General features: G+C 39.8%; 2 protein-coding genes across 3 annotated transcripts; one reads left to right on the top strand and one right to left on the bottom strand.

Moving 5' to 3' along the window:
- Nucleotides 1-309: 309 nt before the first annotated feature.
- On the top strand, nucleotides 310-10748 carry tom1l2 (target of myb1 like 2 membrane trafficking protein). Of its 2 annotated transcripts, XM_029134597.3 has the most exons (15): nucleotides 310-469; nucleotides 871-955; nucleotides 1531-1609; nucleotides 1882-2031; nucleotides 2889-3023; nucleotides 3122-3268; nucleotides 3615-3731; nucleotides 3858-3991; nucleotides 4085-4136; nucleotides 6220-6388; nucleotides 6783-6909; nucleotides 7025-7094; nucleotides 7922-7981; nucleotides 8419-8455; nucleotides 8535-10748. In XM_029134597.3, exons 1-15 carry the CDS (start codon nucleotides 418-420, stop codon nucleotides 8681-8683), a joined length of 1563 nt encoding a protein of 520 aa, XP_028990430.1. In that variant the 5' UTR covers nucleotides 310-417; the 3' UTR covers nucleotides 8684-10748. The 2 variants fall into 2 exon arrangements, with proteins under 2 accessions (XP_028990430.1, XP_028990431.1); XM_029134598.3 differs by lacking the exon at nucleotides 7922-7981.
- Nucleotides 10749-13418: 2670 nt separating this feature from the next.
- On the bottom strand, nucleotides 13419-18790 carry foxl3 (forkhead box L3). The gene is made up of 3 exons (XM_029135564.3): nucleotides 18325-18790; nucleotides 16867-17035; nucleotides 13419-16739 (listed from the first exon to the last, which is right to left on the bottom strand). The coding sequence occupies exons 1-3, from the start codon at nucleotides 18429-18431 to the stop codon at nucleotides 16266-16268; spliced, it is 750 nt and encodes a 249-aa protein (XP_028991397.1). The 5' UTR covers nucleotides 18432-18790; the 3' UTR covers nucleotides 13419-16265.
- Nucleotides 18791-20460: the final 1670 nt, after the last annotated feature.

Here is a 20460-nt window from a genome sequence, read left to right as displayed (position 1 = left end):
AACAATGTAATTAATAATATTTTCTCTGTTAAGAGCCCAGACCCATTTCTACTTAAAGGAGTAATCTGCGGGATATGTGCCAAACTAAATACAGTAAAGCATGTGCAACACATCTCTGAACGACGGCGTCGCCGTGGGTTATTATGAGACAATCGCCACGTTCTATGAACACTGTTACTGATAATTCCGGAACGAGCGCCACGGTTATAAAAGAGCCATTTGTTTTTTATTGATGCAACCTTTGATGTCTTTTATTTACAGTCGCCTAACTCTCGTGATGTATGACTTCACTGTCCAATCAGGTCAAATGTCAGGATTTCTCAACCAATCGTGTAGCCCTGTAGGCGGGACTTGCTGGACGTTTTCCCAAGTATCATCACTACGTCCCATGGATTGACTTGTTTGTTGTTGAGCAAGATGGAGTTTCTTTTGGGAAATCCTTATAGTACCCCTGTTGGACATTGCATCGGTGTGTATATAATTGTTTAGGAGAAAACTCCACGTTGCGATAGTTGTTTATGTCCCAGAAATTTAACGGTTTAGCGCAAGAGGTATTTACGCCATTACTGCCTTTAGCATGCTAACATCCCTGAATGAGTTCTCTACAGCTGGAAAGATACCGTTAGCTAGCCATTGTGTTAGCATAAATGCTAAAAAATGACCGTTACGTGTCTGTTTTGTGTTACCATAAAGCGCCTGGCGAGTGGTAGACCCAATTTCCATTACTTATATTGTATATTAAATGATGATTAATAGCTAGGCTGGCTAAAAGCTAGCTGACAGCCATCGTCATACGTGTTTTTGAAGCGTTTTTGCGGAGACGTGTGTGTGGGCGAGTTTCTTAAGTTCTTAAATCGTTTTATCTTCCAGAGAGAGCCACTGATGGCTCTTTGCAAAGTGAAGACTGGACCCTCAACATGGAAATATGTGATATCATCAATGAAACAGAGGATGGGTGAGTACACCGGGAAAGGCAGTAAATGTCCATATATACGTTATTTATTAACCCTGTTTGACAGTAGTTCCGCAATGCTTTCATTGGTGAAAGAACGCGTTTTAAAGGTAAACCAGTCAGTCTTTAGACATGTCGCATTAGGGAATAAAGCCTTGATGTGGTTATGCTAAGGTGCATTTATGCAAGTCGCCATTGCTTCATTAACCTTGTACTGTGTGTAAAGTCCAGGTCCTGTTTGATAAGCTACCTTGAAGCAGTGTGCTAAACACAGCACAGAACAGCCTGCCTTTCCTTTTTTTTGTTTTGGGCAAATGTAAAGGATATCACACACCCACCACTCCTCAAGAAAATCAGATTATTTTAGTAACATTGTTATTATTTGCACTTGAATCAATGGCATTGCTCTAGTATTTAGCTTTCTAAATCTGTGCCTAGTTTTCTCTAAATCGCTGTCAGTGCTTTCAAAGTGCCCATTAATGTCTCCGGTCATTATAATTTTAGCTCGAAACAACATGTCCTCCACTGTCTTTGTGTTTAATATGTGTATTTAAGAATTTGTTTGTTTGTGTGTTCAGGCCAAAAGATGCCATTAGAGCAGTGAAGAAGAGGCTTAATGGCAACCGGAACTACCGGGAAGTAATGCTAACGTTAACGGTGAGTTAAAGTGACCAGAAGTCACACTTACCCATGTTATTAAAAATGTCATGTAATAATCATTTTATTTATACAGCCTTGTTTCACATTCCCAGAATAAATAATGTTTCAACTTTTTCCCTTCCTGGAATCCTAAAAGGCCCCTTGATTGTATCATTTTTATGCAATTTCTTGGCTTATGTTTTTGTCTGTAACATGTTTTTATTACAGTGTTGTTGTATCTTGTGTGTAAGTATCTTAAATTAATTGAATTTCTTCTTCACATTCATCAGGTCCTAGAGACGTGTGTAAAGAACTGTGGCCATCGTTTTCATGCTTTAGTCACTAGCAGGGATTTTGTTGAAGGTGTGCTTGTTAAAATAATTTCCCCCAAAAACAACCCGCCTACCATCGTCCAAGATAAAGTACTCGCTCTGATTCAGGTAAGATAGTGGCAGCATTGCTTCCTTGTAGCCTTGTTCTGTGTTTTAATATTATTATCATAAAACATAGTAAGGAGATCATTTTGTGGGTTGTTGTGGTATACATTATTAGTTTGAGAGACAAACTTCTTTAATTAGTGTGAGGTGAGGTCTGCAGTGTGGGTGTTTATTGGAGTAGCAGCACTCCAGGAGGTTGCCTGTGATCCCCAGGCAGGGCCTCAGGTAAAGTACAGTGTCTCCAGGGTTTCAGCCTGGAGCAGCTCTAGTTACCTGCATCAGCTCAGGTGATCCTGCAAGGCTCATGTGAGCTGCTCCTATTTCCACATGGGAAATCATGTGACTAAAGCTACAGCATGCATCCGAGAAGAGGGTGTATAGTGCAGTATATTGTAGGAGACAGGAGAAGTCAGATGGGAACATGTTTTGCGCAACTAACTGAAAGCAGTTGCGCCGTGCATCTTCCAACAACCATTTATTGTGTAATTTAAGGTGTGCCTTCTGTTCTATTTTATACTATATTACATTGTATTGTATATATTTATTAAATATATATGTTATTGATTATATATTATTATGTGCCAATTAAGGTTCAAGGACTGTTTTTTAACTTTGGTAAATTAAGTAGAAATTGCTTAGAATTGCCTTTGTGCATTCTTGCCATGTGTAGTTCTTGTTTTGATGACCCACTAGATTCAGTCTGCCCACTGATGAGTAAGCTTTGTGGTTTGTTGACTGAATGCATTTGAGGCAAACAGAAATTCTTAGATCACAGACCTCTTTGGCTATTCTTTCATCATTTGCTTTGTTACATTGTTTTCTTTTCTATCTTTTGATGTCTTTTATTTTTACTTCTCCAGGCATGGGCTGATGCATTCAGAAGCACTTCAGATCTTACTGGCGTGGTTCAAGTCTATGAGGAACTAAAGAGGAAAGGCATTGAGTTCCCCACGTCAGAAATGGAGACTCTTTCACCTATACACACACCTCAGCGGGTAAGAGGCGTGATGCCAGGTGTTTATGAGCCCTAGTATGGTAATTCTTCCATGTCAGTATGTGTTATGCATATTATCTATTCCTATGTTGCTTCTAGACTGCATCTGCTCCAGAGGGTGATTCTACCCTACAGAAGTACAGCACCCCTGCTCAACCCACACCGCATGGTAATCCTCCAGCCTATACCAGCCCTCAGGTCCCCAACATTCATGCCTCTGGGTCCATCAATCCTACCCCTGAACAGGTACTCTCATAAGCACCCACAAATCATACAGCATTCATCCAAGGGGAATGTACTGCTCCCTTACAAAAGGACAGACCTCTACATTGCTTTTGGCTTTACACAAGCCATATTGTATTGTCTGATTGTCTGCACAATACATTTCTACAAACATGCTTGAAATTAAGCTAATGTTTATGTTCTTAGCCAATAGTCCTTGATTCTAGCATTAAAAAATCACAAGTACCCTGGATGTGCTTCCATTTGGATTGGTAGAAGTGAGATGTTTAAAAAACTAAATTAATTTCACTAACACAAAAATATGGATATGTATGTAGCTGGTTTAATAATCCACATCTGTGTTGTCCAGATTAGTCGGCTGCGAAGTGAGCTGGACATTGTTCGTGGAAACACAAAAGTGATGTCAGAGATGTTGACTGAAATGGTCCCAGGACAGGAGGACACTTCAGACTATGAGCTACTACAGGCAAGTAATCACTTGACGTGTGTCTATGCTTATAAGTATAGTCCCTCACTAAGAATACAAAGGCATACAAAACCAATAACACAGAGAATGTTGTGTGTAAGCATGTTGTGTTGTGTGTGTGCTTAGGAGCTCAACAGAACTTGTAGAGCCATGCAACAGAGAATAGTGGAGCTCATCTCCTGTGTGTCCAATGAGGCAGTGACTGAGGAGCTGCTGCACGTCAATGATGACCTCAACAACATTTTTCTTCGCTATGAGAGGTTAGAAAACAATGAGCATATGTGCATATCATTGTGTCTTTGCACATATTGATGAAGAGGTTTCACATTTTTATGTTATTGTGTTTACCTCAGGTATGAGAGGTTTAGGTCTGGGAGGTCTTCAGCTCAGAGTGTCAACAATGGGGTAGGTCTGCAGGGGCCTCAGATGGTTTAACAACCCACATTTGCAGGATTACTTTTTCTATGATGGCCCCTTTTCTTCATTCTTTCCCGTCTGTCTCCAAGTGTTGTTATAATAAGCTTACATGGTAGTCTGCCAGTCAAGCTTCGCAATGTCTTTCACGCTGTTCAGTGTCTTGTCAAGTTTGTCAGTTACTTATGTATCAGTGGTATACATGCATAATTTAATGGAAACCCGACAAAAATGATGCATTACTTTCATCACATGCAAAGTAACAACATTCTATGTTGTTGACGTGAAGGTATGAGTCACCATAATGGTACACACTCAGTTGAGGTATCAGCTTTGGTACAGAACTAGTTTGATTTAGTTCAGTTTGTTGATACAGTCTAATTCAAATGTAAGCACAGCTGTGGTTATTTAGTTACATGTAGTGCAACAATCCCATGTAAGCAAGTGGAAAGGTGTGGAAATGGAGGAGCTCAGTGTATGAAGGATGCCCCCTAGAAGCAGCGTAACTAAGAGATGCTTCAGAGAGCTGGGTTGTGAACATACCGAACTATGAAGTCTTTAAGAGAAGTTGGCGTTAGCTTGATAGCAGTGAGAATCATAAATGTCATCTCCCTCTAGCACGGTTTTTACAGTTTATCATTCCTGCTCAGATTTAAAGGGATACTAGGCTCCACACCATCACTAGCCTTTAAAAAGAGACAGACTTTGTGTCATTAACTTATACCCATTTTCATTTTCTCTTCAGAAACAGAATTTAAATGTTCTGTCTAGGCGCGCAAGTGCAAACACTGTGCTCCCTGTTCCTCCAAAGTCAGTCAAGATGCCCATGTGCTATTTAACATGACAATAGTATTTACAGTGCTTCAGAGTGAGCCAAGGCCAAAATAACAAACAGGAAACTCTTAATCCCAAAAGCCTATGGTGAAAATAACAAACCAAACACATTCAACTGAGACATACACAGCGAAAAAGGCAGCACACCCCTAAAACTATTTACTGAATGATTCTCAATCTCAGTAGCCCTGGGCCCAAAAATGAATTCAAATAGCCAAGACGATGCTGGTGTTGCCACTGCTCGGATGGTCCTCTGGACTGTTGGGAAATGAAGAATATTTGAATCTGAAGCCTCTTCCCTGCAGCCAATGGGTACCAGCCTCTGCCTTCAGCTCCACCAATCAGTGAGACACCAGCTGACCTGCAAAACACACCCACAGACACACATACACACGCAAACATACACAAACATGACCTGGGCCATAGCACTTGGGCAAAACACAAGACGGTTTATGGTTTGCTCTGCTTTTGTCGGGTTTCCAGCCTTTCAGGCATGATATACCCGTCATAGTGGCCATGCCATTACATCTTGTCCCCACACAGGCATGTTACCAGTATTCACTCTCTCTTTCCTTCTCTTCTTTCCGTTCTTCTGTTTCTGTGGCTAGCTGAGACAGGCAAGTATGAAAATATTGTCTGTAAATGAACAGGCACCCCCTCCCCACAAGCTGCTATTGAAACACGGCTTATTGATATGGGCCCACCAGTAGGGTTCACCCCATATGGCATGTTTTGACTCAGTACGCTGAACTTGAAGGTTTCCTGTGATTGACAGTGACTAGATGCACTGTCATGTTGACTTTGCATTGTCTCAGACAGTTAGATTTTTGTCTTTTCTGCTCCCTTCCTGCTGTATGTCAATCTTCTTAAGGGGATTATTTTATCTTTGTTGATGAAAGTCGAAATCAAAGTACTGTATTTTTTTAAGTAATATTTAGGAAACCAAATTTAAAATACATTTTTAAAACCTCCCCCCTTAAGAAAGAGTTTTTCGGAGTGTCTGTTAATTTCCTGCTATCCAGTTACTGTACATTTTCATGCTTTCCTAAAGCCACCCAACAGCTTTTCCAAACTTTATTTTTCCTGTACACCATGCCTTCTTTTATATTTAGCTCAAACATAAACTGTATAACCTGAATAACCATACCTTTACGTAGGCTCCCATCAAAGGAGAAAGAAATTTTGAATCTCTTCCTACATGAAACAAGACATATAGTGTGCCTCATTGTTTCTTTACCAGATGCTAAGTGAAGCTACAGAGGACAACCTCATAGACCTCGGTCCAGGCTCACCAGCAGTGGTTAGCAACATGGGGAACGCAACTCCAAGCAGCCTGCCTACCACCGTCGCAGCCCCGGCCGCTGGGCCCTCCTCTCCAGCCACCTTGGCCTCTCGCCTGGCTGGTCTTGGTATGTAGCTCCTACCTCTCACAAGTTGGTAGTATATCTTGTCATTGTCTAAAGATGCTTAAAGCTCTTAAGTTTCTTTCTTTTTCTGACACTTTCAGAGAACAGGGCCAGTTCTGTCAGGTATTGGGTAAAAAGCAAAAAAACAAAGATTTCTATAAATTCGTAATAAGAGATAATACATTTTTTTTATAAAGCAGAGATGCGTTTTTGTGAATTTGATGTAAATGACATCTGCCTCATTATAAATGTATTACCACTTACAGCTTCAATCTACATTTGATGGATGAATGATAGTCATGTATTCTGTGTTGGTTTTTAGTCTTTGCAGTGTGATCCTGTTTCACGTGAGGAACATGCATGACAGTAAGGCCTGCTTATGCATTTTTCCCTACAGACGTGGGTGCAGACAGTGTGAGCAGTACCCTGAGCTCCCTGTCCAGCCGTAAGCCTCCACCTGCCCAGGACGACTTTGATGTGTTCGCCCAAACCAGAACCGGTGCCGTGTCTGAACCACAAAAGACGTAGGGACACGTCTTAGCATTGGCTTTAGAGAGAATCTCAAGCTTGGCTGTTTACATTCCAGCATTTAAGCAATAACACTCCATTCCTAACGCTCCGATGTCTGTGTTGTCTCAGAACTACAATAGAAAACGCTCCTTCCAGCCTTCCTCCCACCCTGGATGTGCTTCGCCCAACTGCAGGAACGGTGAGTCTCCATGACACATTTGCTCATGTTCAGTGTGTAATTTCCAGCTTTTCATAAGCGCATTGACTCATGAGTACTGTATGTGTGTTGTACCACTGTATCATTACCAATCCGCTCACATACTGTACTTGATCTGCTGTTAATGTTACTAATCTAGTTTTAATCTAGTTTCTAGGTGTGTCTGAAACGTTTCTAACAGACCCTGTGTTAACTTGTGACGTTCAGTGTCCAGACTGCATAGCTCTGCACCACTCTTCCTGTCCAGATTCCAGTTTTTATAATCTGCTTCAGCTGCGCACTTGTTCTTTTGTCCTCTGAACTAACCAGACTGACATGGCTTTTGACTTTTAGTATCAGTTGTTCTTGCCCTTTCATTGTGCTCTGTTCCTGCTCTGTCAGCCACTGTTGTGTATAGCATTTCTCTCTAGGAGGTGCCTTTATTATTACTGTAAGAATCAAGCATTTTAGTCAAATGAAATGTGAACGTAAGATCTAACTTGTGGTCAAGGGACAAAAAAGTAAATATCCTCCTTCTGCTTATGTTGTATTCTCTTGTACCAGCCCTGCATGGCATTCCTTCTGTATTTGTATATGAGCAGTTTTAGCATGGTGAAGCTTTTGTTTGGATTCATTACGCGAGTCTGGTCTGTGTGATGTCATCAACATCCATGCTTCCATCATATTTTTTTTTTTGTCATGAAGTACTCTCTTAAGTTGCATTTAAGTTACTGCAGTTTATTTAAATCATATTTTCTGTTGTGTTTGGGGTGGGCGTGCTGTTTGATGTTTTCCGGCCAACTGTGGCTGTCTTGATGCTGCCCTCGTAGGGTGTCGGTGGCCAGTCCTCTGTCATGGATGACATAGAGGAGTGGCTGTGTACAGATGTGGTGAGCCCATTATGATTTATTTCTTTATGCCTGCAGTTCTCTGTCCTTCTCTTTTATCTTTTTCTTTTGTATCTTTTTATTTCTAATTTCCAAGTGGCCCCTCAAAACCCGAAATTTGCCATTTGCTTTTTGATCACATTTAACATGAAAATTCACTTCAAATTATGCGGCGTAACGAAGGAACGATTACCAGATTTCAGGCCCATTCTTTGAAGTTGTGCATTTTTGAGTGGTAATATCCAGCTGAGTGCTTCAGCTTGGCATTCAACTTGTGTAAAATGGGTGTCAGTAGAAATATATCAGGTAAGTATTTATCACTTTGCTGACCTGGGTGCTTTTGCCAATATAAGTGGTTTGGGTTTTTTTGGTTTCTACTGGTTTGCAGTCGGTTAACCAGAGTTTTACAGCTCTGACAGTTTGTTCCTTTCATTCTACAGAAAGGAGATGAAGCCGAGGAGGGTGTGACAAGTGAAGGTACAGCAAAGACTTACTGCAATGTTGCTATATTTTATCATGCCTTTTTTTAATTTATTTTGTTGCTCCTCACTTCCAGAATTTGACAAGTTTCTTGAAGAGCGAGCGAAAGCCGCAGAACTGGCCCCCGGTCTACCGACGCCACCCAGTAGCAACCCAGCTGCACCGCAGGGAACCCCCAGCCGCAAGAAGCCGGACAGACCGGAGGACTCTTTGTTTGCCATGTAAACCTTCCGCTCTTTGACTTCTGACTTAAAAACCATAAAACCCACTGAGCTGAGCAACATCACCTGAGAATGGAGTGACCTGATACTTAAGTGCACCCGCATCTGCTCTGATCCACCACCACCACACGCTTCAGTTACACTACAGAGATTTGTACACACTATCCTCTTTAAAAAGGGAATAAATGATGTCTGATAATTTCGTACTAGGAAGGCTCACCAGACAAAGGTTTTGTAGGATAATGTGTGTTTTGATAAAGCACTAGACAAGGAATCTCACCCACATGACCAGTGTCACACACAATTAGTCAGCCTCCTGACATCCCACCTCTTGTTGTGGACTGCAGAGCTTCACGTTGCAGCTAATTTTGATTTTGAACATAGATAGGGAATTAATTTCCTATGCAAGCCCTCCAAGCATTAGAACAATCCAACTTGACAGAATCCCACCAACAGAACATTGGTGGCTACCGCGGAGCTGCCATACATAGATATTGTTTTGGTATTTATATTAGTCCCTTTGCCAGTCAGTCTGAGTTGTAAATCTGTAAATGAGTAGTGTGTATATTTATGCCACAGTGTGTATGAAAGAGTAACTTTAATGTAGTGTTTGTTAGCAGTTTATTTTTCCTTCTTTGAGCAGGTTTGTTTGTCCAGCTGCTCTAACATTAGGGATGTACCTCACTGTGAGCAGAATTTAATTTTGTAAAGATACAAATCTAGTTTTTTGATTGGTGTCCCATCACACCATGCCCATAAATGCATCGTATTACCTCTAAACCTGTCTGAAGATTTATTAAGATTATTTTTGATGTGATTTCATTGGCCTGAACCTGCTGTAATCATTCCCATTTGCTGAATATTACTTTCTTATATATGCTGAAGGTGGATGCAGAGATGTTTTTGTGTCATTTATTGTAATGACAGTGAGTGGTGATGCTATTTTATTGGAGTCCCAGTCGAAGTTGCTGTCAAGCTTCCACTAGTTAGTTTTAACATATGGTTGTACGTTGTACTGTATTTTTTCTAGTCTACAGATCATATGTCTGATGTCGTTTGACAAAAATCTAGAATAATTAGTCTGTTCCAACCCTGTCTGCTCCCTTCTTTAATTCCAAATTCAGCGCTTCATATCCAGTAACAAGTCTTCAGTATTGCACTACAGAAGCTATTTGCACATTACGTTTGTGCATTTCACTTTGGCTCTTTTTCCTGACACCTTAAGAGGTCTGACCTTTCAGCGTGACATTTGTTTTCAGAAACAAGCTTGCCACAGATGTCACGCTACAAATGAGACATTTTATTCTTTTGTCAGTAACAATTGCGACATGTTACGCAGTCACATTGAGCTCAGAACGAGTGCACTTTGACGGCCGTGCTACCTTTTCGTGCTGTAAATCAGCTTACACTCAAGCAGATCTGAGCTTAAGAAATGTATGAGTAGGGTAAATAATTTATTTCAAAATCACTATTTTAAATCATTTTGTTGTTTAAATGGGGAATGGACTGAATGTAACCAGACAGTGCAGAGCAGATTATCATTGACTTGTGTTTGTAAGCGAGGATCTCGCCAGTTTTCTCACTTGTCTCATAAAGTGTATATTTGTGTAATAGATGCAAAAGTTCATACTTCTTTTAACTAACTAGCATATGACAAAACAAGCGGTTAACGTTTGACGAAGCATCAACATTGCACATTGTGGAAGGGAAGCTTCCTCTCTCCTATTTTTTTTTGTTTTCGTGTTCTATGTAAATGTGTGATGGCTGTTCTGTAACACAAAGATTTTTATCTCAGTTAATTTTTTTTAAGGAGTACATGTTGTGCTCTCCTGTTTGACACAGCCTTGGTTTGCTTCACTGGGACCTCTGTCAGTGATTTGTAATGGAGTCATCTCAGATCTGTTTTACAAGGGTGCAGTATGTGTCTTTGCGTGTCACTGGAGAGTATGGAAATATGCTGATAAGGCAGGCTGTGCTGTGTGATTGCTAATCTCTGAGTTGCCTCAGCTCACATTTGTCTTTGTGTTGCTTGACTTATGCATGAACTCTAATAAAGCATTAGTGTATCATCTGTGTGCTAGTTTGTTTTACTCAGATTGTGTACTCTGAAGCTGTTCCTACCGTGTCGTGCCAACCCTCCAGTCGACTTGGTGCCCCCACAGGGCTCTCTACCCCATTGGTTCTCTGGCATCGCCCCATCCCTTGGCGTGGCCCCTCTCATTCTGTCTGTTGCCTGGTTTCCTGGTTAAAGAGGAGGGGCGTGTCTGTCCGGCTTTAAACTGGAACCCACCGACCCACCGCATGTTGTTTAATTGAGTAGATGAAACCTTTCTCTCACAACAAAGCTGCTGGTGGATTTCTCTTTAAAAGGTAAACAGATGTTTGTATTAACCAGTCTGATCTCTAGTGTAAAATTAGATTCAAAGCAACCTGGGTGAGAGAGTATGTTAGGATGGATGATAAGTTTAAAAATGGGAAAAAGTTGTCATAGTTGTGTGTATGGTAATGTCTATATATGTATGTAAATATTTGGTTAATTGTGTTTGTTAAGCATCATATTAACCATTATATCCTAATGTTTTACACCGTAGCATGGGTGTTGTTGATTGAAGATCCAGATTGGATGGGCCACCCCCCCATGTCCCCTTCCCTCTCCACAAGCAGCTAAATAGCACACCCTGGTGGTTAAAATGAGCCTCACGTCACAGGTCAAGGTGAGTGAAGGTATCAGTATCAAGTATCAAGGATCAGGGTGGATGAAGAACTGAGGCAGAGGTGTGTTTACATTGTAACGCCACACATCGCTACGGTGTAAAGGATTAGTCCACAAACGGACCTCTGGATTGATAAAATGCCCTACACGCCGGCCAGAGCTGTGGTGCATTGTAGTTGCATTGCATGTAATACTAACAAAATGCAATAGAGCTGCTTTGCAACACAGAACTTGCCTATAACACAGCACAGCCAAAGGAATCAATAAATAAGAGCAAAGCATGAATCGTTGTTTTACAACTGACATGTGCAACAGTCACCATGGCAACGTGTGATGTGTGATATGTAATTTTGTGGGGCTGGTTAAATGCTGTGTCATGTTTTTCTGTGGGAAGTTCCAGCAGATAGTGTCAGTTTACAGAACATTATCTGGCTTCTATAAATGAGTTGAACAGTTATATTACATGAATTCCAAAAATGCAGATGTGTAAAAAGAAATAGGATGCAATTATTGACAAATCTCACATTCACAATAGAACATAAGCAACATATCAGATGTTTCCATTTCAATTAAGTATGAGCAGTTTTTAGGGATCCATATGTTGGGTTTGGAGGAGCAACGTTATCCCACTGTTCTCAGCTGCTCAACAGTCCAGGACCAGTAACCTGCTGGAGCTCCTGTTTTGTCATCGTCTGCAGTCCAGTTGAACGGTTGGTCTTCCTTCGAAAGTCAGACTGTTGTGATGAATGCAATATGTGCTTTGCCCGAAAAAGAGCTTCTCTGAAAGTCATGATGACTGGATGGGAGCATATGTCTACTACTGTATGCATAGGCTCTATTGCAGCCCCTACAGTCAGATGCAGGCTTCGGAACTGTCATTCCTAACAAACTCAATGGTCCCTCACCTCTTTAGTCCAATGGACACTTACTGTATCCATGGTTTCCAAAAATCAATCAATCAGATCTTGATCTGACCACACAACACCCTCTTCTTTTCATAATAGAAGTTATTACTAATAATTTCTCTAAAATAAAAACTGCGTCTATCTATCTATCTATCTATCTATCTATCTATCTATCTATCTATCTATCTATCTATCTATCTATCTATCTATCTATCTATCTATCTATCTATCTATCTATCTATCTATCTATCTATCTATCTATCTATCTATCTATCTATCTATCTATCTATCTATCTATCTATCTATCTGTCTATCTGTCTGTCTGTCTGTCTGTCTGTCTGTCTATCTATCTATCTGTCTGTCTGTCTGTCTGTCTGTCTGTCTATCTATCTATCTATCTATCTATCGTTCTATCTATCTATCTATCTATCTATCTATCTATCTATCTATCTATCTATCTATCTATCTATCTATCTATCTATCTATCTATCTATCTATCTATCTATCTATCTATCTATCTTTTTACCTGTTAAGGATATATATATATATATATATATATATATATATTACTGTGGCAATGACAGCACTCAATAAGTGAACCAATCAACTTAATTTGTTTGTGTTATGTATATAATTCTTATCACACAGTATAGTTTTCAGATATTCATTGCATTGATTCATTTAACAGTATCAGAAATCCAGCACTTTTGTAATTTGTAAGTTCTATCAGGTATTTATGCGCTTTATCAGATTTATTTTTTGTTTGTTGCTACAATAAACAAATCAAAAGCACAAACAAAACACCAGGATGAGTCAAATCATTCTTTTTTTTACACTTTCACCTTGAAAAAACGTAAACATACAACACAGGTTTTGAATATAGATAATGTATATATCTTTATAAATAAATATATATATAGAGAGAGATAATATATATATTTTCCATCTTCTCAATGAAAAGCCTTCCATTCAGCTGTGGTTCTACTGTATTTCTCGGAGGGACATCCCCCTGAAAGTCTGGAATGTGCCCCAACTACCATTGATTGACATGTTTTGTTGGTTTTTCTATTATTGACATGTATTTACTTGAAGCCATTTGAAAATAACAGCAAGTTCCAGGTTGAAAACGTATACTGGCTGTATGAAAAGCAGCTCTGCACATACAGCAAAATGGCAAAGGGCAGAGATGTGTTTATAGGATGTCACCGTCCTCAGGCTGGTTCATGGATCTTAATAAGCTGCTAATTTATAACAAGAAGAATAAAAAGAATTATCACAAACTGCACAAAACAGATACTTTCAAACTAGAGCAAAGAATTTCTTGCTTCTGCACTTTCCAGCTTGAACCACAGCCTCAGTGAAATCTACCTGCTAAACAAGCACCTCAGGATTAAATGACCTATTTGTGTTTATGATTTACTTTATATTAATGTTGCAGATCAGTGCTTTCCCACTTTCCTCAGTCTTGCCGTGAGCTGCTCGTGTTTCCTGGCAGCTAACAAATAATGAAGTCTTAAACAAAGTATATTTCTACATACCTATGAAGAAACACTGTTGTTTGCGTGTAATTATAAACAGCTAGTTGAAGACGGTGGAAGGATTACGTGAAATGAAACAAAACAAATGAATTTACAATCATTTAATAGAGGCCATTCACTGGGACACTGTGCCAGTAGCTACGTACGGGTATGTACATTCACTCACGTCATAATATGTGCATTGACTTTTCAGCCTTGACTGGTGCCTTGCCTTCTCTTTACCTGCCTCGAAAGATTCTGTAGCCTTGGAGCACTTTATGCTAAGTTAATTTACCCAAATACGTCCGCGGCATCAGGGCGGCGGGAGCTCCGCTATTCAACATCAACAACTTTGTTAATGGAAACTTGCTGATCCATGAACGTCTTTGCCGCGGCAGATGTTTGCTGGGGGGCAGTTCACGTGTGAATGTGAAAACCCCCCCAGATCGATGAGGGCCATTTGCAAAAGAGGCATAAGGTGCGTTAATTATAACTGCGTCAGGGGTTTGTTGCTGGGTGTGTGCGCTCCTGTTCGGGGGAGGAGGCTGAGAAAGGGGCCCCTGTATTTAAATAGGGTCACATCTCAGCCTCACCTTGCAAGTGTTATGCTATATTAAATGCCACTCATATTAAGTGTGCTCAAACCCTCCTCTGTAGTCAAGACATCATATAAAGGTTAAATTGAAAAATGTCCATTTGCTCAGGAACAGGCCATGATTGATCTCCCTTGTAGAAATGTGCCCAAACCTCTGTTTCATTAGGCCTCCTTTTAAGTGCCTGAATAACATATATTATAATAAGGCGTGACTGGTTTAGAACTTAAGCACCAGTCAATCAAGATTTCAAAAGGTCAGTGAAAAAATGTGTAAAATGTGGGCAGAGGGTGAAACAGATGAATTCAGTCAAAACAGGCCATATACCATCATCTACACTGAAAACTGGCTGAATTATAAATTGTTCTACGATCAAATGTACCCAAGGAGGTCTTATTAGCCTTTTCCAGTAGCTGCTCTGTGGGACTAAAGCCAGCAGAAGGGCAGCGTCCCAACATGTACAGTAGAGTACAACACTAATATGTTTATTAATAACAAGGCCATTACACTTTATTATATGATATAATGTGTCGGCATGCTACTGTAGCATTTACTTACTAGCAACAAATATGATACAGTGAGTCTTAACTGGGTTATATTTGTTGCCAGAATAGAAATGAAAGTGTGACATTTCTAAAATGTCCCCTAAAGAGCAAGAAGGTTTTTGATGTACTGTACACCAGTAATGTTCCTGCCTTAAGACTAAAAACCAGTACGGATGACGAAGAATAACGATTTGATTGCTCCTTATAACTGAAGAGAAGAACATTTTCTTTATTTCGTGACCTATGTCTGTAATGTGAGTGTGCGCAGACAGAAACAAGTCTGTATGTAAATGACTGAATCATAAACCAGTTATTTCATTAATCACTTGATAATGAAACTATTTATGACAAGCAGATTTGTTAAATAATCACATCAATCTATGGTAAAAACATCTACCAGCGTCTTTCTTTGGCTTTTATTATGATTATTCCGTTAAAATGTTCTCTGTCACAAGCTTTTTAGCAAACTGACTGGTCCTGTTACTCACATGGTTAAAATATAGGTCCATAAAATAAAATCACATACTTTCATGGTATTAAACTGTGTTGCTGTAATAAAAACTTCAAAAAGTTCAAGCTTAATAGATCTTGCTTGAGACAACTGAGTAAAATGTGATTAGTTTTACTTTTTGTTGCCAGATTATTAAATTAAATTGAATTAAACTAAAATTTTAAGTTTTAAAATGTGACCAGGCAAATTTGTGACACCAATAGGGTGACTATTACACTTTGAAGAAGTTAGAAGTAATTAGAATAAATAAGGAGGTAAAAACCTACTGTGATATAACAACAGTAGCTAATAATTATGATAAAGCTGTAACTGTAAAAAAATCCAATGGGTAATAAAGTGAAGGATCCACACACTGTGTTAATATACAGTAAAGCTGAATCTGACTGATTTAATTTCTGATGTGAATATTTTTCAGTAAATCTATCAAATGTATTTTATTTTATTGAGGTTATTTAGTCTAAAATGTATATGTATGTTTACTCACATCACAGCAGCTGTGTATATACATGTATATGTAGAGAGAATACAGTAAACCTAGTCTATTCCAGCAGCAGACACTGCACATACAGTACAATGACAGTTTGAATACTTCAATACTTGACATGTTTTATTATTTGGATGATTTCTTACACAGCACAATGTTTTCTTTATCATGTAGAATCCGTCACATACTGTACCTCTTTTCTGTTCTTCATTTACATTTTCAAGCCAGTAACTCCCCGTGGAATTTCCTTTGTCCTTTTGAGTCCCAGTTCTTCCCAGTTTAGGACACAGACACTGTGCTCTTCTCTCTCTTTTTTGCTCACAGAGTCCAGAAGTGTAGGTTCAAATGTTGGGGCTCCAAAACATGTATGGGCGGCCCTGTGGGTCCTATATGTATAGGCCCGTGGGAGGATCTGAATCCAGGTAGGGGTGGATCTGGGGTGGATAGGATGTAGTCAATGCTGAACTTTATCTCCGACTCTGGCTTGTTTTGCTGGGGAGGGTTAGGGATGAGGTGGTTCTCCTGAGGTCCAGGCCTTGGCCTCTCAGGGTTTAAAGAACAGAGGGTGGTGCTGGGTTCGGGTCGCTGAGCTGTGGGAATGTGTTGATTATTGTGACTGTCCAGAGGATGGAAAGGGGCCTCTACTGATTCCCGAAGGCCAATTTTGATGTTTCTTCTGCGCCTGCGCCGCCGAAAGTTGCCGTTCTCAAAGAGGTCGAGCATAGATTCACAGCCGGTGGCAAAAGTCCAATAGTTTCCCTTGCCCTTTTCATTTCCCTCTGTGCGAGGAACCTGGGGGAATGTAAAATAAATGACAAATTGTGAAAAGGGAACACAATTAAATAAAAATGTAGACAGGCAATATAAAATCGTCACAATTTTTTTATTTTTCGAGTAACAAGCGGTTTTCTGTCTTTACCTTGATGAAGCAGCTATTGAGTGACAGGTTGTGTCTGATGGAGTTCTGCCACGCTCTCTGGTTGGATCTGTAGTAAGGGAATCTCTTCATGATGAACTCGTAGATGCCCGACAGAGTGACGCGCTGTTCAGGGCTGTGCTGGATGGCCATCGCTATCAGAGCGATGTAGCTGACACACAGAAGCACGTGGCATGGTGAAAAATAGCATCATATAGTAGGAAAAATGATTTACTATGATAAAAGTCTACTGACGCTGTTTCTGTCCCTTGTTGGGGATCTACATAGATCACTGTTGATGTTTATACGTGCAGTATACAGTAAAGAAAAAAATATACATAAGCAAAAAGTATCAATGCTGTCAATAAAACTTTTGCTACAAACTAGCAAACATGACCAAATCCAAACCCTAGGTTTTGGCATAGACAAATTCAAGCATCACTGAGCTTGGTGTCATGGTTTAAACAGAATGTATATTACAGTATATACTGTAAACTGAAACTTGAAAAATATATTGTCCTCGTCCTTGCCGACATTGTTTTACATTTTTAACTGAAAGGCTGTGTTTGTTGTAGCAATAACAGTAATAAAAATCCAATACCAAATGTATGTATAATGTATTAATTTAATTGTATATATTAGTAAACTAATCTAATTGATTTGTGTCTGCAGGAAATTCAGCAGTTGAGTGGATGGAGAAGCTGATGAGCACAGGATCACGTTTTTGGACCTAAATCCTGGTTTATTTCTTTTTGAATATGTGTTTCCAATGTCGACAGTGTAAACCTGCATTGAATGTAAGCGAACGGCCAGACCACATTAAAGTGGTTCTGTCTTAGTCTGGACTTCTGTTATGTTGGAAGTTACAGTATTTTGAGTTGGTTGTCGTTTTTATACACTCAGGATTCTGAGGTTTTAAGCCTTCTAACAACACATAGCATGTCTTCCTATGTCATGTATTGGTTGCAGTTGATGTCCTGCTGGTGGGTGGTGGATTGGAATGAGTAATATGTTATATATACACTGAAATGAAAACACAGTAGTAGATGTTCTTAAAATATGTTGTCATTATAACAATTTATTTATTTAATTTTATATATAATAGGTAAAAAAAATCCATTTGCAATGCAAAAATTGAATGCCTTTCTCAATATTATGAAATATTAGGATGACAAACTATTTGTTTCTGAGCCAGATATGGTGTTACAAAATATATTTTAATATAAGTTAGTATAAATTATGATTTACTTTGCTGCTATTTAAATACATTAACAGTTATGTTTGGCAAAATGACATGATTTGTTACCACCTAAAGTTTTTTTACACCTAGGTACACTTTTTGGCAGTTCCTTAGGTTTTAAAGTCTGTTCAATGCATTTATCTGCAATAATAGGCTGCGTAAAACAGCTTAGCAAAAGTTCCGGCCAAAAACCTAAATGAATGAGTCAATGTTGCTCATACCTGTACGCTGGTCTGCACATTTTCTTCTCTTCGTCAGTGCTAGTAGAAGGGTAGCCGTCGCCGTCATAGTTGAAACAGTTGAAAGGATAGTTTGAGTTGTCGAACATATCTAGACTTTGAAGGGTCAGACGCGTGATCCAAACTCTTGGCTCCTGCGACTGTTCCGACTACAGATTACAGCAACACCCTGTCCTGCTGCTCTGCTCTGCTCTGCCACCATGATCTGCTCAGCTGACGCTCATTCTGAACTCTGCTGCTGGAGGCTGCCCCTCCATCCCCCCCCCCCCCTCCACATCCCAGCTGCTCAGGACCACCTCTTTGGGACGACTGTTTGTGGTCATCGGCAGGAAATCTCATTTTTGGAAGGTGAAAATTTACATTTGATGTTACTCTGATTCTTTTTATGAAATGTGATTTACAGCCTTACCAAATTGACACAGAAAGTTTTTTTTTTTTTTAAATCAAGCCTTTGTACACAATGTTTTATATATAATATATAATTTTCTTTTACAAAAATTGTTACAAAAGATTGCTGAAGTGAAATTTAATGAATTGGCCTTACAATATATAAATAACTGTTGTACACAGTTTAAACAGTAGGCTGTGTACAGGTAGGCTTAAGTTAAGTTATACACTGGAGACTGTAAATTGCTATTAAAAAGTGCCTTTAATGAATAAAAATTCATATTCATACGTTTTTTTAATCATTTGCTGCTAAAAGATAACTCTCAGATGGAATCGTAAAGTTTTTCTCAACCTCATACTTTAATTTGATGTAACTTACAGTAGCCCAGACAGTATCACAGCATGGCTGTGCCTTCAGCACACAGTGGGCTCGTGGGTGGTCTGCTGCTCTTGTATGCTCCTTCATGTTTTATTTTGAATCTTTTTATAATCTAATCTCACTAACTGCACAGCAACCCCCAAAGCAGCAAACAACATCCTTTGCATCTTTATTTTCCTTTTCTCTTTGGGGTTGTGTGTGTGTGTGTGTGTGTGTGTGTGTGTGTGTGTGTGTGTGTGTGTGTGTGTGTGTGTGTGTGTGTGTGTGTGTGTGTGTGTGTGTGTGTGTGTGCGTCCATTCTGGCAGACATTTAGTCAACAACGGGAAGTTTTATAGATGCTATCTATAATGCTCTATAATGGCCATAAATTGTTTCCGTGTCTATAATACAGGGGGATGTGTATTTTGAAGGCTCTTAATGGGGCAATTGGACGTCTCCCATGAGGCGACAGGGGCCGGGAAAACAGCCTGAGGTCTGCAGGGCCTGCGTGTGTGGCCCCTCTGGTGGAGAAAAACCTCTGGGTGCTGTATGTGTGACACAGTTTGTTTCTGATAGGGTAATGAAGCAGCTAGAGGTCAATGCTGAGCTCAGTGCTCCACGCAGCCTCCGTTTGTTTATGAGGCCTCATCAAACGCTTTGGAGCATCTTGAAGCGTTAAAAGGACTCTCTGTGTCTTTCATGAGCTTGTCCTTCTTCTCTTTACTGCACACATAACACAGAGGTTTTGAAGTGCAGGTCAGATGAATCCCATGAGTGTGGGTGTAGCAATGCAGTGTACCAGCACCATACAGTAGCTACCATGAGGACACCGAGGTCATGTCCTTTGGAGACATTTTTCTCTTCCACAGTTACCTGCACAGTCTTCAGTAGCTCACATTAGCACGCTTATAAACACTTTATAAATGTTACCAGGTCTGTCTATGTGATTAAACCAGAACCTGATCGGGCAGTTTCCCACTTTGCATAAGCTTTGAACTGATACACATGTACAGTTTGTGGCCTTAATATTATGTGAACTGGTCAGCATGGGTAAAAACAATCGCTTTTTAAAATCTGATAAATATATATTTTAATAATTTATTCAGGTAAAAATATTGTTGATATTTTTAATGATCCACACAAAGTGTTGGAAGTTGCGATCTGGCCCTCCAGCCGGCTGGAGGCGTTTGTTCAGTCTTGTCTGGGGTTTTTGTCTGTGTGACTTCGTGCTTTGTTTCCTGTTTCTGTCTGGTAACTAGATTAGATAGATGGTAGACTAGAACTAGAGATTCGTTACACCTGTTTTGTTAAGTCTGCCCTCCTCGTGTGTCCGTTGCTTGAGTTACACCTACGCCATCGTCTGTCAGTTTAC

The sequence above is a fragment of the Betta splendens genome, chromosome 19, assembly GCF_900634795.4.
Source record: "Betta splendens chromosome 19, fBetSpl5.4, whole genome shotgun sequence".
Lineage (NCBI taxonomy): Eukaryota > Metazoa > Chordata > Actinopteri > Anabantiformes > Osphronemidae > Betta > Betta splendens.
This window is presented reverse-complemented; position numbering and strand designations above follow the sequence as displayed.

Excerpts from the sequence above, each read along its gene's own strand:
- tom1l2 (XM_029134597.3), top strand. The coding sequence starts at position 418 with ATGGAGTTTCTTTTGGGAAATCCTTATAGTACCCCTGTTGGACATTGC. Across the intron at positions 956-1,530 it reads ATCAATGAAACAGAGGATGG|GCCAAAAGATGCCATTAGAG; the intron begins GTGAGTACACCG and ends TTGTGTGTTCAG. Across the intron at positions 1,610-1,881 it reads AAGTAATGCTAACGTTAACG|GTCCTAGAGACGTGTGTAAA; the intron begins GTGAGTTAAAGT and ends CACATTCATCAG.
- foxl3 (XM_029135564.3), bottom strand. The coding sequence starts at position 18,431 with ATGTTCGACAACTCAAACTATCCTTTCAACTGTTTCAACTATGACGGC. Across the intron at positions 17,036-18,324 it reads ATGTGCAGACCAGCGTACAG|CTACATCGCTCTGATAGCGA; the intron begins GTATGAGCAACA and ends TCTGTGTGTCAG. Across the intron at positions 16,740-16,866 it reads TCAATAGCTGCTTCATCAAG|GTTCCTCGCACAGAGGGAAA; the intron begins GTAAAGACAGAA and ends ACATTCCCCCAG.